This window comes from Poecilia formosa, unplaced genomic scaffold, assembly GCF_000485575.1.
Source record: "Poecilia formosa unplaced genomic scaffold, Poecilia_formosa-5.1.2 Scaffold32, whole genome shotgun sequence".
NCBI classification, from domain to species: Eukaryota; Metazoa; Chordata; class Actinopteri; order Cyprinodontiformes; family Poeciliidae; genus Poecilia; species Poecilia formosa.
The window spans coordinates 93,328-109,116 of record NW_006799971.1 but is presented as its reverse complement, the minus strand read 5'-3'; the positions used below and the strand labels follow the sequence as shown (position 1 = coordinate 109,116).

Here is a 15,789-nt window from a genome sequence, read left to right as displayed (position 1 = left end):
GTCGGACCGCAGGTAGGCGCCTCGGTTTGAAGCTATTGTTTTGAGTTGAAGAATTTTCCAGGGTAATTACATATAACATGATATTCAGTTCAATTCAATTGCAGTTAAACAAATTTCAGTTTGATAAAATTTTACCTAACTTATTTTTTCATTGCAATTAATTTAGCTGAATTATTTTGATTACATTCAAAATATTTCAAGTAATTTCAGTTTATTTCAATGCATTTTAGTTCAGTTCAGCTCAGTTTTTATACAACTTAAAACAGAAGCATTACATCAAGGCCCTTTAAGAGTCAAAAAGATTAAATTTACATCTCGTCACACTGAGTACATAGACATTCTCCATCTGAGATTTAGTTTGGATTATTTCAATATGATAAGTCTCCTTACATTCAGAGTCATTTTCGAAGCCCTGCTGTCTCATTGGGTTGGACTGTAATACCCTTTTACTGTTATTATTGAATTCCACTGAAATCATGTGTGATGTTTGCTTCAGGGGAAATCAGGGGAACCTGGACCAACAGGAGACCGCGGTCACCCGGGAGCACCAGGGGTACCCGGAGAGCACGGTTTACCTGGGGCTGCTGGGAAAGAAGGCGGAAAGGTCAGATGCAGATTTATTATTTCTGTTTTCATCATTCCACTTATTCTGTAGGTAATATTTCTATTCTTGTTACTTCATGTCTTAGGGGGATCCTGGTTTACCAGGGACATCAGGGAAGAACGGTCCAACTGGACTGAAGGGGTTCAGAGGGAGCAGAGGAGCTACTGGAATTATGGTACCACATAACTGCTGAAATACTCTACATCTGTGTTTGTGTTTTTGTGAAGATTTTTAGTAGTTTAGTTCTACAAAATGCTTTATTGACCTTTAAAGGGACCCTCTGGTCTGAAAGGAGCAACAGGCCCCGGTGGATCCCCCGGATCTCTGGTGAGTAATGGCACAACGATTCTGATTTACCATAACTCCCGGTCAGGCATTCTGGAGCTGTGGTTCCCCATATGCAACATTATCTTCTGCAGTAATTTGGTCCTTGAAGACATTTAAAGGGCTGATATTGTGTGTAGGGGCCATCAGGAGAAAGGGGCCCTCCAGGACCAGCTGGGGCAATCGGACAGCCTGGTCGTGCCGGAGCGGTTGGAGGTCTGGGACCAATGGGAGAGAAGGGGGAGCCTGTAATTATCAGCATACTTTTTGTTTCTTTTAATCATTTCATCTGCTGACACCGGAGGCTGCTTTAGAAAACATAAACACAAACAAAAAAATACTTCTATGTAATTTTAATAAATTAATTGTTGCTTGTAATTTTTCTCTGCATTGTTTATATCCTAGTTGCACTTTTTTAAATGAGCTCTGCATTTGCCTCAGGGAGAGAAGGGTCCTATTGGACCTGCGGGTAAGGATGGGGATCAGGGTCTGGTAGGAATGCCCGGAGCAACAGGACCTGCAGGACCTTCGGGGGATGATGGGGATAAGGTAAAGCATGCATGATGGGTTACAGTACAAGATAAATAAATACAGGATCTGGGGCCAATGTCTGATTTATGCTTTTTGTAAATCTGTGTTCCTATACAGATTATATCATATTCTGATTGTTCTGTAATACCTCCAGTTATCAATATTTAAAAAGCATATTTTCTACAACATTTCCACACCCAGCATCAAAACTCAGCTTGACGGCTCCAAAAAATGAAATCAATCTGCTTCTCTGTAATTCCTTCAGTCTTCCTGTTATCTGCTGGATTCTCAGCCTGTTTGAAACTGTAGAAAATACAGATTCATTTTAAATAGATTCCTACAAATGTTCTGCATCACCTCAATAATACTGAAAGTATTCAGATCGGAGTGTTCTTCCCTCAGTAACCACGTCCACATCAAAAACTGTTGTTAGCTCGAGATGTTAGCTCTTGGCATGGTGTGCTCATGAATTGAAAGAAAGATCGGATGTTTAAGTTCTCAGCTGGCCACTCACCATTCAGTCAAGTGGAAAGTTTCCAGATGTTTTGTGTTTCATGTCCACAGGGGGAGCAGGGAGGACCTGGACAGAAAGGCAGCAAAGGAGACAAGGGGGAAGCGGTGAGTGTGGTGTCAGTTTGTGCTTCAGAAGAATCTGTTATGGTCACCTGATCCAATTTCACATAATTCTTTGGTGCTTTCTCAACAGGGCCCCCCGGGTCCTACTGGCACCCAGGGGCCAGTTGGTCAGCCAGGTCTTCCAGTGAGTCTTCATCTCTTTTCTTTTCTGTCTTGTTAGGACTGATGGTTGAAAGAGAGAATTTCTGTTGTGACATTTTTTATGTAATATATCATAATATGATTACATTTATGTCCTAAATGCACCATCACAATGGACTGATCCCAGTAATCAATCTGTTGTCACTAATGTCACGAGACGTTGATCCTGAATGTGTTCACACCAGACTCCACCTGTCTAACAGGGTGTAGATGGGCTGTCTGGCCCTCGAGGGCAGCAGGGTATGTACGGTCCCAAAGGAGACGAGGGGCCCCGTGGTTTCAAGGGCTCCAGAGGGCCGAGAGGATTACAGGTTAGGTTTGTGAATGTGGGGATTCTTGAAGCATATTAATTTAGTTTTAATTTCAGTTAAATAATTCTGTGCATATTGTCCCAGGGTATGCCTGGCTTACCTGGAGAAAAGGGAGAGAGTGGACATGTTGGTCTGATGGTAAGTTTATATTCTCTTTATTCTATTTGTTTGCTTTCGCACCTTTTTTTCTAATGTCACAAATGTTTGAAAAAAATTTTGATTTATCGTGGTTACCTGGTTGTAGGGTCCACCTGGACTACAAGGCCCCAATGGTGCTCAAGGACCAATGGGAGGACTGGTAATTCCTTAGGCATTTGGTTTTGAATCTTTAATCTTTTCAGAACTAAATTCTACGGTAATAAACATAATTTGTGTGGCACAGGGACAAACCGGCAGACCTGGGATGATTGGACAGCCGGGTGTTGTGGGGGAAAAGGTAAAAAAAAAAACTTCACTGTTTTCACTTGAATATCCTAATACTTCTCTTATTTTTTGCACTTAATATTCTTTCCTCTTAGGGAGAGGACGGAGAAGCAGGTGACCCTGGACCCGTCGGTATTCCAGGAAGGCTGGTGAGTCTGTTTGGTTTGTAGCTAGCAAATCCTTGGAATAAAAATGTATTTTACAATTAATGTTATTGCCTTAAGAGTCTCCCACACTTTACATTTCCTCTCTCCTCTCCTGTTGCTTACAGGGTGACAAAGGAGACCAAGGTGAAAAGGGAGATACGGGCCCTCCAGGAGCCGCCGGTCCCCCGGGGGCCAGGGGCATTCCAGGAGAGGATGGAGCAAAGGGCAATGCTGTAAGGGCCACTCACACTGTACTGTGTGATGTGCTATGACACACATTACTGTAGCATACACAAACAACTTTAGTTGTAAATAGAAATGTAGAGTCTATTCCTAAAGAATTGAACAGTTGTAGTAAATAAATGGGTGATAGATAAATTTGTGGTTTTAAAGTAAAATACCAATATTGTTAAGTATTTACCATTTACAGATTTCCTAGTCTTTTAGAGTCTTTGTCAAATATAAATGTTTCAGATCATTAAACAAATTTTAATATCAGACAGAGATAAACATGAGTATAACAAGAAAAATATTTCATTTATTAGGAAAAAAGAAGCTATGTGATAAAGTAATTGCCCTGTTAAGGGCAACAATTAGCCATCAAATGTCTGTGGGATCTGCAGTCTTCTTGTTGAGAAAGTTTGGCCTCTTCCAATTAAACCATGAATTAATTATAATTAGGTACAAAAGAGCTTCATCTTACTTGCCACAATCAGTCTTGATTACTGCCTGACCTCTCAAATCAAGAAGTTACTTAAACAGAACCAATCTGTCTGAGACTGTTGGCAAAATGAACTCAAATCAGTGCATCAGGTACAAATGGAAAAAAATTCAAGAACAGACTAGAACTACAGTGAGTAACATCCTAATGTTTTCAGAGTCTTTTCTCAGCCTCTGAGACTTAAGGAGACCACAATGAAAGCCAGAATCCACAAACAGATTAAATCCATAGTGAACCTTTCCAGGAGTAACCAAAATTATTCCAAGACAGAGGAGGAGTAACCCAGGGCAACCAGGTCCAATCATCTGAAAGGCTTGTCATACCTCAGCCTACAAAAGCTTTTATTGCTTGTGTCTTTAGTTCAGGGGAATAACTGCATTCCACCTGGAGATATACCGTTTTAGCTACAGGCCTTCAGAGACTCTTCATGGCTTCAGGGTCTACCATCACCACTGACCTCCAGTCGTCCTGGTTCTCTGTGATCGATGGCCTCCAGATTCTCAGCTCCTTCGTGACCGGCCACCTTCCTGTGGCCTTTCTGAACTGATTAAGAACTCTAGTTTGTTTTTCTTTCGGACCCTTTATTTTATTTTCTGTTTCCTCTGTTGTGAAGAGTTCTGACCGTAAATCCAATACTGAATCTGTGGCTGGCAGCTAAAGATTGAGGTGAAGACACCGAGGCCTTCAATACCACAGACTTTGATCACATTCCTAAAATCAAATTTTCAAACATGAAAAAACCTGGTTAGCGAATATAAGAGTGTGGTTGTTGTAATGCAAAAAAAATATTTTTTTTCTATTGGTTTTTAACATAGGTATACATGCTGTTTGACCAATAATAGTTTTTTTCTATTATTTTCTCACATGTTTTAAGAGATGCCTGCCATATTCTCTATTGGAAACAAACGTTTTAGCCTAATGACTCACTTTAGCTTCAATCAAACATTTGAAATCTTTTAGCAATAGCAAATTCACATTGTTGAAAATTAACAAAATATGTGCTTTCATTGTAAGGTTTAATGCGTTGTATTTTTGAATTTTCTTCTTTCCACAGGGTCCTATAGGTCTGACTGGTGACCTTGGTCAGCAGGGAGAGGCAGGACCCAACGTGAGTGCCTGCTTGAAATTCACTTGTTTTATCTTTTAAATAATCATAAAGTGCTGACTGTTGGTCTGTTTATCTCACTGCTGTAAGGCAGCAACGTATGACACATTCCTTAGAAGCTTGTGTTGTATGTGTGGGAACGTTTGATGTGCATTCACATTCTAAGAACATACAAAACTAGAAAACTATTCACACCCCTTGAACGTTTCCATATTTTGACACATTACAACCAAAAATATAAGTATATTTCATTGGAATTTTATCTGACATACCAACACAAAGTGGTATGCATTTGTGAAGTAGAAAGAAAATTATATGTGATTCAAAACATATTTTACAATAAAAACACTGAAAAGCACGGCGTGCAGAAGTATTCAGCCCCCTTTAATTAGAGTGCAACCAATTGCCTTCAGAAGTTACCTGATGCCTCCCTGTGATTAAACAGAGTCCAGCTGTGTGTAATCTCATGTCAGTAGAGACCCAGCTGCTCTGTGACGCCTCAGAGGTTCAGAGAATATGAGAGAGCAAACAGCATCATGAAGTCCAGGGAACACAGCAGACAGGTCAGGGAGAAGATGCAGAGAAGTTTAAAGCAGACTTAGTCTGTAAAAAGATTTCCCACGCTCTGAACATCTCACTGTTGAATCCATCATCCAGAGATGGAAACAGTCTGGTCCAACTGTAAACCTGCAAGACGAGGCCGTCCACCTAAACGTCCAGCTGAACAAGCAGAGCTCTGATCAGAGACTCAGCCAAGAGGCCCATGGTGACTCTGGACCAGATACAGAGATCCACAGCTCGGGTGGGGGAATCTATCCACAGGACAACTATTAGTCATCACTGCACAAATGTCTTTCTGGAAGAGTGGCAAGAAGAAAGTCGTTAGAGAAGCACAAGAAGTCCTGTTTACAGTTTGACAGAAGCAGACATGTGGCAGGAGGAGCTTCTGCTATGTGTTGGCTTCAGGTTGGAAAGTGACAAAATATGGAAAAGTTCAAGGGTTATGAATATTTTTGCAAATCACTGCATGTAAGCTAAACATTTATTTTGTAAAAAAAAATAAAAATAAATAGAAAAGTCAATATGATCTCAGTTAGACTTTGATTAAACCACATATTCCAATTAAAGATTAAATATAGAAGAGAAGGAAGCAACTCCTAACCACAACTGTTTATTTATATTTATGTTTAAATATTGCATATTTTATATTAACATTGTAAGAAACCACAAGATCACATAAATATAACTTATATTTATATAACATATACATATAAATCTCTTTAATGTATGTATGTTATGGATATTTTATTTATTAATGTTGCGTGTTTGTAGTGAAAGACAGTGATCTGTTCCAGAAAGACAAAATCAAAAAATCAATAAGTAAATAAAAAACTAAATAAATACTACAGCAATCCAGAAGTAAAATATGAACATTTGTTGGCATTTTTACATTTGTTTAACCCTGCTATTTGTGTATAAAACTAACATTGCATATTTTCAGTTTACTCTCTAAACTGTAAAACACAAAGTTTTTTGTAAATTCTCAGCTATGCTTTTCACAATATTTTCTCATGTTAATTTTTAATACAGCTATGAATGTTTTATAGTTTAGTTTTCCTCTGCCCACTCTGTTCCCTTCCTCATTAGGGTGTAGATGGCCTCCTCGGATCTAAAGGAGACACCGGAGAACCTGGTAAATCTGTAAGTCTCACTTTGTAAACTGTAACCTTTGACATCCTTAATGTCATTATTTAAGATGATGTTATCATACAAGGGGACCTCATTCTTTGAATTCCTCAGGGACCCCCAGGGCCGACAGGGGAGCCTGGACCACCGGGGCCTCCTGGACGAAGGGTTTGTATTGCTGATTGTGTTTTTTTTAATTATTATTCTCTCAGTATCAAGTTTCATTATTTGAATGATGTCCTGCTACTTTCAACTCACCTGTAAACATTCAGGGACACTTGGGAAAACCAGGGAAGGAAGGCAAAGAAGGTCTGAAAGGAACAAAGGTAACATTTGAAGCATCTTTAAAAAAAAAACAAAAAAAACCTTTGAAATGAACCGTGTGTCTGAGGGTGTCCCATGTTTCTGTCATTCTGTCAGGGGTCCCCTGGACTGGAGGGTCCCATTGGAAAGACGGGACCCAGAGGTTCTCAAGGGCATCCAGGAAAAAATGGTCCACAGGGCCTGAGAGGAATCCCTGGGCCAGCGGTGAGTCTGTTTGTGCCACTAGAAAGAAAGCAGACTAAAGACCACGCTCAATAAGTTTCTCTTTCTGTGTGTTTGTAGGGTGAGCAGGGTTTAAATGGGCCACCGGGTCAAACTGGACCTCCAGGTCCCATGGTAAGATCTTCAATTTAAACATTTAGGCTAATGTGCATGAGGCTAATTAGCAATATGAACTTGTACATAAAAGTGAATCGTTTCTAGACATGAGACAACAACTATCGCCAAATATCGTCCGGTTACCTTTCATTTGTTTCCCTCAGTAAGCGCCTGGCACAAGGCCAGCTGGACGGGTGGGATTCATTCAAAGCGAGGGTCTCAAACTGCAGGTCTCAACTGCCAGTGTTCTGCAGCTCTTAGCTGTGTCTCAGTTTAAGCACACCCCAACTTAGTTTGTTAGGCTGAGTCTGTAGGGCTTGAATAAAGGCTAAAGAAGCTGTTTAGTCATTTGATGTAGGAAAACATTTAAAGGTTCAAGGACACTGACCTTGTTGGACTTCAGGTTGAGAGCCACTAAATAGTTAACCTGAAGGTTTCTGTTTGGGAGAATGTATGAATTTGGTTAAAATGTTAATTAACTTTTAACTAAAATTGCAAACATTAATAATAAGGATCTATAGCTATCAAAAATAAATTACATTTCTTCAATTGAGTAGAGAAAATGTATCAACAAAATTATATGAATACTAGTGTTTTATGACTGATCTGATCAGGTTGATGTAAAAAAACAAACATTAAAAAAACATGATATTAACTATATAACCTTTGACTCTTTAGGGTCCACCAGGTTTACCCGGCTTCAAGGGAGATCCTGGCAGGAAGGGAGACAAGGTTAATCAAAAACATGCAACTATTCTTTTACTCTAATATGTTCACTGTTGTGTTTGTAACCTTGTTCATGGTGTGGTCACAGGGTCATGGTGGACTAATCGGACTCATAGGACCTCCAGGAGACATCGGAGAGAAAGGTGACAGAGGACTACCAGGAAACCAAGGCCTTCAAGGTCCAAAAGGAGATGAGGTACTGAAACACCCACAGTCAGAACTTAATCAGAACACAATGGAATTATATACTTGAGAGTTGCTTGGTGAAATAATTCAGATTGCACATAGGTACACATTAATAAGGAAAACTTACATTGATAACACATTTTTTTTAAACATGTTTCATTTTCACCTCCATGGGGCGCTCCCTGCTGTTTAAAGAAACTGAGCCTGCTCTGTAAATCCAGATTTGTTGCTTATAATACAGTTTTGTATAGCATCCACATAAAAATAGATTGGGATTTCTTAATAATTAGCTTAACAGTATGCTCGCAGAAACTATGGGTGTACCTGACATAAAATCACAGTGTACTAATAATGGGTTTCAAAAGTTGAGTTTTGTGGCAGCTTCAAAAACCAATCATACCTCAGACTTGATCGGGACATTTCCAGCTTCAAGTAGACGATGAGCAACAAGAACAGTGTTTAAGATATTTGTTTTTGTTTCTGTTGAAGCTTGTCTTGTTTACTTACAGTTTTGTCTCTTTGAATAAAAATTAGGGTCCAGTCGGCCCAGCAGGCCCACCTGGACCTCCTGGTCCCACAGGACTGTCTGTGAGTAAACTATAGGCCGTCTCACAGCTTGTAAAGAGACTAAACAATTGCTAACCTGACAGTTTTCTGGAAAACTACTAATCCTAGTTTTATGCTTGTCTCTTCTCAACACCTGTCCTATTCTAATAGGGTGCTATTGGTCAAAAAGGCTCCAAAGGGAACCAGGTACAGTTGATACTGATTTTTAGGTTTTAACTGTTCCCTGTTATTACGCTCATTGTTAGCATCTTCACAGTACAACCTAAAGTACATTGTATTATTTACTATTTAGGGTCCAATAGGTCCCAGAGGAGACACTGGCCCTGTGGGGCCTCCAGGACCACCTGTGAGTTCTGCCCATAGCAAATGTTGTGCCATCAAAGTGTCTGTATTCATTAAGACTCTGCCTTAACTTCTTCTTTGTTCTTTTGGTGTGTTTTCTCTCCCTAGGGTCGGGCCGCTGTTGGTTTTTCACCTCTTCCAGAGCGAGGAAGAAGAAGAAGAACTCACCCTGTGGTCGATGGTGCTACGGTGGAGGATGAGGAAGAGACCATGGACAGAGGAGAGGACGACGGTTGGGTGCAAAGCGACCAGGCCACACTGGATGGTTTGGTGAAAGATAATGAGGCTCAGGACATGGAAGAAGTGTTTGCTTCAATTTCATCTATGAAAGTTGAGGTGGAGGGTCTGCGTAACCCAATGGGGACTTACCACAGCCCAGCACGCACCTGCAAGGAGCTCTGGCTCCTCCATCCAGAGCTCCCCAGTGGTACTTTATCACTTTATGAACTTTTTGAATCAGAACATCTGGACCTCTTCTGTTTACATGTCTAAAACATTCATGTCCTTTATGTGAATTAGTTTTTTGTTTCTTTTTTGCCTCTCCAGGGGAGTACTGGATAGACCCCAACCAGGGCTGTCACAGAGATGCCTTCAAAGCTTTCTGTAACTTTACTGCACAGGGAGAAACGTGTTTGTACCCAGACAAAAAGTTCCAGTCTGTTAGTTTATACAGCTTACAGTAAGACATCACTAAATCTTCTTTTGTTTTGCAGCAGTACTAACTTCATGTTATTTGTTTCCATCAGGTGAAATTAGCAGCATGGAAAGGGGAAAAACCTAAAACCTGGTACAGTAAATTCAGGAAAGGAAAACAGGTACAATGTGATAAATAAATCTGCATCAGTTTCATTCCGACTTAATGGGGAGATATATGCGATTTCATAGATAATTTTTATGATTCTAGCAACAGAGATCCATTTCTGGTGATCAATATAAAATCATCTAAACATCTGTCCATGTCATAACTAATGAGTCTCTCCACTGAGTTTATATACATGTTCTTGTAAGCTTTCTATTTTTTTCCCCACAAGTTAATTTTTCAGGCTTTTTAAATGTTCAGTGATCAAAAGCACCATCGATGGTAATTGAGCTGAGGTGACGCTCTTTTCCACAACAACAGAGAGAAAACTTGTCTGCACAGATTGATTTGTTTCCATGGAGAAAATTGGTTGAGTGAATAGATAGGAAGTCTGCACTGATTGGTACGCTCTCTGCAGCCCTGGAGATGCTTTTAAAGAAAGTGTTGGTTTAGTTAGAGCCACAGATGACCAGAATAACAGCTTCAATTATTTTACCTAAGAAAACAAAACACAGGCTGTCAGTTTCATTTTGACAAGCAACAGTATAATCAGAAAGTTTGAGGGATGAAGACAGAGATTTGTTCCTGGAGACTAAATGAGGCTGCTGTGAGGGACTACCATCCAGAGCTCTGAAAAAGAACCTGGCTCTGCCGAAAGTTTAAAAACAAGATGCAATTTGTGCTTCTTAGTTTGTCAAAATTATAACACTGTGGTGATGATGTGCACAGAGCTACTTTTTGTTTCCATTGTGTCTTCGCTGTATTTGACCATGAATTGTGTGGCTCTCTTCCAGTTCTCCTACACAGGGTCAGATGGTGTTTTGATACACATCGTTCAGCTGACCTTCCTGAAGCTTCTCAGTGCCACAGCAAAGCAGACGTTCACCTATCACTGCCTCAACTCTGCCGCCTGGCTACACGCGGCCACCTACAGTCATGAACATGCACTGCGCTTCAGAGGCAGCAACGGGGAGGAGCTGACTCACGAGAACGCACATTACATCAGTCCACTATACGACGGCTGCCAAGTAAGTGTTGCAGACATGTGACATTAAAGCAAACGTGCAGAAATGTGCTTCATTTTTTGTTGTTTGATATTGTGCAGGTACGCTCAGGACAGGAGAGGACGGTTTTGGAAATTGAGGCACCGACGTCCCAGACTCTCCCCATCATCGACATAGCTGTGTCCGATTTCGGCAATGGGAACCAGAAATTTGGTTTCCAAGTTGGCCCGGTTTGCTTCAATGGTTAACAATCTCAGGAAGGCATAAGAACGGGATTAATTTAATAGAAAGGAGCCTTGGACACTTTTTTACATGCAGGGAGAACAAAACTTTCAGGATCACATATTTAATTTGTACAGTAAACAATGTTGCATGGCTCAAACTACCACTCTTGCTCAAATGTTCATTCGGTTTGTATGTTACAGGTTCATTGTTGTTGTATGCTACAGTGGCTCACTGTGGACCTACATGCTGTTACAAAGAGAAGGACACCTCTGTTGATGTCCTCACGGTTTTTTCTCTTCTTTTTTTCTTCTTCAACCCGTGTACTCTGCTCTGTTTTCTCTGCTTCTGTTTCAGTAATGACTTTGAAAAAACAATTTAGTTTTGTCACACACATCTATCTCCAGTCGCCTGTAAGGGAATCAGGGTGGAGGAATGAATATTCTTAAACCTGACAGATGAAGATCATCCAGCATAATCCAATGAAGTAACTGAAACTGTCAGCATTCACAAATAGGTTCATATTAGTTTATTGTGTTCATCGCAAATATCTGATTGAGAAATCATAAAGAAGAAGCTGACTTTTAATTCGTGACACAGAGAATAATTCTGGCTACTGGAATCGGGTTTGATGATCATTCTTAGTGTTCCTAAGTACCACAAGGAAGGAGAAACATCTTTCATTTGTGTGGAACCTGTTACTGAGGAAAAACACTCATTGTTACTTATTTTAACCATTTAATCAGTTTGATGTTTACAATAAAGTCAAAGGACGAACAGTGATATTATAAGCTATTCAAAAGGAAAATAGTTTGCTATTAATTTAGGCTGCAGTGGAATGATGAACACATTGCAACAAACCTGATCTTATTTATTCTTTACTGCCTGCAGCCACTGAAAGTCTGAATCCAACAAAGAAAATAGACTTTGACCTACATTCATTCACATTCTCTTAACACTGCTACAAATATTCTCCACTCCACTTTCTTAGTGATGAAAAACATAGACGTTTTAACAATTTTTCCAAGAAGGACATCAATAAGAGTTAGTGTGTTTTATAAAAATGTATTTCAATACAATTCAAATCTCATATTTGTGACTGTGTACAGTTTCAGATATTTTTTGTCGTTATCAAACCTCAATTTTTTGTTTTCTTTTGTTCTTTGTTTTGTTATACTTGTGTGGTTGTGATTGAGTTAAACACATTGCATTGATGAGCCACAACATTAAAACCACTTTCAAAATGAGTAATACCAACATTGATTCATAATTAATCAATGTTTTATCTTTGAGAATATCTTATATCTTAAACTATCTGTATTAAACCCTGTTTGATGTCAAACGCCATGTCTGGTACGTCCTGATCAAGTATGTTTTCATTATCAGAATTGAAGTCTGAACTAAAAGTGAACTAAATTCAACTTCAGGTCCATGTTGTTAGTTCATCACAGGTCTGCAGTGTTAGCTATTAAGTAACAGACTAGTCATTCATTTTCTTAAATTTACAAGTATACGTTCTCTAAAACAGTTTAGATGTTTTTCACCTTTTATAATAATTACTGTGAAAGACACTACAAAATACAACTTCCTGTTTATCTCTGTGATGTCACCTGTTCTGGGCTCTGTTCAGAAATCCTTAGATAACTGCTTATACAAGGAAAATAATAGTCAATTTCATGACCAAAAAAATGCTAAGTTTTCAATGTTACAAAACAAGTCCTACAACTCACTCAGTCACAATATAGAAAAATGAAAACTCCAGTCAAACTCCATTCATAAACTAAGTCACAGGAGAGCCTGACATAAATCTATTGTGAGTTTATTTAAGACTGTAACTTCAGGTGTTGAGTAAGATATATCTGTAGAAAAAAAAGTTTATTTTCAAATCATTATAACAGCTTCCTTCAGCTAACTAACCTCATATTGCTGCAGCAGCTATGGAAAAAAAAAAGTATGTCACTGTCGAAGGGATATGATCAGAATGTCTTGGACCTACGGGGTCTATAAAAACCTTGGATGTTTTACCCTTTGTATTACTTTAGCTACTTAATCAAAGGCAACAAAATTTGTTTTTTTGTGTTGAAGAAGTTTAACAACCCCTCACTCCTTGTATAATATCAAAGTGGAAACTGATTTCTATATATGATTTATAAATATTCACCTCTTTCAAATCAGTATTTAATGAAAGCATATTCAGCTGCAATCTGAGTCTGTGTGGACAAGTCTCAGTCAGACTTGCACATCTGGATTCTGCAATGTTACTCTGTTCCTTCTTGCAAATCTCTTCAAGCTGTGTCAGGTTGTTTGGGGATTGGCTGTGAACACCCTTTTTCCAGACCTGGCACAAATTCTCTATTGGATTGAGGTCTAAGCTTTGACTTGGCCACTCCTGAACATCCGCCTTGTTGTCTTCAAACCATTACTCTGGAGCTTTGGCTGGATTCTTTGGATCCCTGTCTTTCTGGAAAATAAATGTTGCCATAATTCTCCTATAAATGGAAGCAAATGATTCTTTAGAATTTCCCTATATTTTATTGTTTTCATTTTACCTTGTTCAGCCTTCAATTGCCTGCTGCCAAGAAGCCTCCCCACCATCAGGATTCCACAGTGTGTAGTGATTAGCAGTGTTTTGTGTCTGCCAAACATATAATGTGTCTTGACGGCTAAAAAGCTGCATTTGGTTTCATCTGACCAAAGAACGACCATGGAGTCTCATGTGCCTTTTGGAAAACTCTAGTCAAGCTTTTATATGAGTTTTCGTCAGCAGTGGTTTTCTCATACTCTGCCATAAAACTTTGAAAAGTGAAGAAGATGGGCAACAGTGGTTGTAATGCAGAGTCTCTCCCATCTCAGCTGCTAAAGCTTGTAGCTCTTTAAGTGTAGTCATGGTGACCCAGTGACTTCTCTCACTAGTCTAGTTTTTCCACATGCAGTCAGTTTGTGAGGATGGCCTGATCTGGTCTCAGATTTAATGTGTAAAATATTCCTTCCAATTCTTGAGGATCAATTTAGCTGAACTCCAGGGATGGTTCAGCACCTTAGAGATTTTGTTTGTATCCATCACTTGACTTATACTTTTCACTAACCTTTCCTCTGATTTGCTTGGGATATTCTTTTGTATTCATGCTGTCATGGCAACCAGGAATTCCAATTAACAGGTGAATAGACCTTCTAGACACAGGTGCCTTTCTACTACAACCCCATGACACATAACTAACCCCTGTACTCAGGTGATCTCCACTCCACTCATTGTGAAACTACTAGCACCAACTAGCTGGACCACTGTTGAATTAGGTCAGTCGATTTAAAAGATTTGAGTATTTATTCATTTATTTTATGTTACACATTATTAATTTCACTTGGACATTAAAATATATTTTTGTATCTTGGTCAAAAAAAGACAAGTTTTGTTGATTAATTTGAAGAAAAAAACAATAATAAGGGCAAAACATTTGAAACTCATTCTTAGCAAATGTCTAATCTTAAATCACTCAGATATTTGGAAAAAAAATATCTTGATTGCCTGGCAATGATTCAGCACAACACAAATTTCCTATATTCATTCCCTGAAACGCTAGACTTCTGTTAAAGAAAAGTCTTACAAATTATTAAGGCGGTGCTTTTAAAGTTGTGGCTGATCCACAGATTTTGGAGTGTAATATCATGGTGTTATTATATAGGTCCCCCTGGAATACAATTATATATATATAGTTGTGAGGAAACATTGATGTTTGTCAATAATCAATGTTGTTCTTGGTATATTTGTTCGGAAACTGATTGTGTTTTAATAAAAGTACATAATGTACATTTAAATTATTATAACCCCATTTTTATCAAATTTAACATAAAAGCAAACAATAACTTTTATACAAATGGTGGAAACTGTTGCCTTTTGATATCCTGGAAAAAATATGTTTTATTCATGTTTATATTCTGGTGTTGTCCTGTGATGGACTGGTGACTGTCCAGGGTGACCCCGACCCTCACCAGTTGGCCTCTGGAGATGGACACTAGCACCCCTCCTGACCTCACTAGGGATAAGTGTGTAAAGATAATGGATGAATGGGTACATTTGCTTTTTAACTGCTTTTTTCTTTAGCATTATTTCAGACATATGGCTATGTGATTATGTATTATGTTTCTTGTATAGTTGAACTGCTATTGTTTTATATCAGACTTAATCATTTTCCAAGTTAGAAATGTTAGAAATCAGATTCACTGCCCCTTTGACAAGTAAATTCAATGTGACTAACCTTATTGTCATGTCATTCATACTTTAGTGCTAACAGTAGCCTCCAACCTGTTTACCTGCTCCATAAAATTAACATTTTATCACAGTTGTAAATATTCTTTGAGCATACCTGGTTCAGAACAAAAGACCAGGGAGACGTTCTGTGCAGTTTGGGGTGTCACCTGTAGGAGTAAAAAAAACAACAATGATGTTTTCACTTTGTTCAATGTTCATACCTGGAGCAATTCTAGTTGGATTTTTTACCACTCTTCACAACACAAATTTCCTATATTCATTCCCTGAAACGCTAGACTTCTGTTAAAGAAAAGACTTACAAATTATTAAGACGGTGCTTTTAAAGTTGTGGCTGATCCACAGATTTTGGAGTGTAATATCATGGTGTTATTATATAGGTCCCCCTGGAATACAATTATATATATAT

The 15,789-nt window shown here is 38.9% G+C and overlaps 1 protein-coding gene across 1 annotated transcript in view; it reads left to right on the top strand.

Annotated features, from left to right (window-relative positions):
- Positions 1-14,506, top strand: part of LOC103136466 (collagen alpha-1(XI) chain-like) — a 52,855-nt gene extending 38,349 nt beyond the window's left edge. Inside the window, exons 38-66 of the mRNA XM_016670258.1 lie at positions 497-604; positions 690-779; positions 878-931; positions 1,069-1,176; positions 1,370-1,477; positions 2,024-2,077; positions 2,166-2,219; positions 2,440-2,547; positions 2,632-2,685; positions 2,792-2,845; positions 2,930-2,983; positions 3,066-3,119; positions 3,242-3,349; positions 4,892-4,945; positions 6,590-6,643; positions 6,743-6,796; positions 6,901-6,954; positions 7,049-7,156; positions 7,235-7,288; positions 7,949-8,002; positions 8,085-8,192; positions 8,717-8,770; positions 8,900-8,935; positions 9,042-9,095; positions 9,200-9,518; positions 9,638-9,750; positions 9,838-9,906; positions 10,685-10,918; positions 10,996-14,506. Of these exons, the coding sequence (XP_016525744.1) occupies positions 497-604; positions 690-779; positions 878-931; positions 1,069-1,176; positions 1,370-1,477; positions 2,024-2,077; positions 2,166-2,219; positions 2,440-2,547; positions 2,632-2,685; positions 2,792-2,845; positions 2,930-2,983; positions 3,066-3,119; positions 3,242-3,349; positions 4,892-4,945; positions 6,590-6,643; positions 6,743-6,796; positions 6,901-6,954; positions 7,049-7,156; positions 7,235-7,288; positions 7,949-8,002; positions 8,085-8,192; positions 8,717-8,770; positions 8,900-8,935; positions 9,042-9,095; positions 9,200-9,518; positions 9,638-9,750; positions 9,838-9,906; positions 10,685-10,918; positions 10,996-11,142 (2,574 nt within the window). The 3' untranslated portion in view covers positions 11,143-14,506. The remainder of the gene's footprint in view (positions 1-496; positions 605-689; positions 780-877; positions 932-1,068; positions 1,177-1,369; positions 1,478-2,023; positions 2,078-2,165; positions 2,220-2,439; positions 2,548-2,631; positions 2,686-2,791; positions 2,846-2,929; positions 2,984-3,065; positions 3,120-3,241; positions 3,350-4,891; positions 4,946-6,589; positions 6,644-6,742; positions 6,797-6,900; positions 6,955-7,048; positions 7,157-7,234; positions 7,289-7,948; positions 8,003-8,084; positions 8,193-8,716; positions 8,771-8,899; positions 8,936-9,041; positions 9,096-9,199; positions 9,519-9,637; positions 9,751-9,837; positions 9,907-10,684; positions 10,919-10,995) is intronic.
- Positions 14,507-15,789: the final 1,283 nt, after the last annotated feature.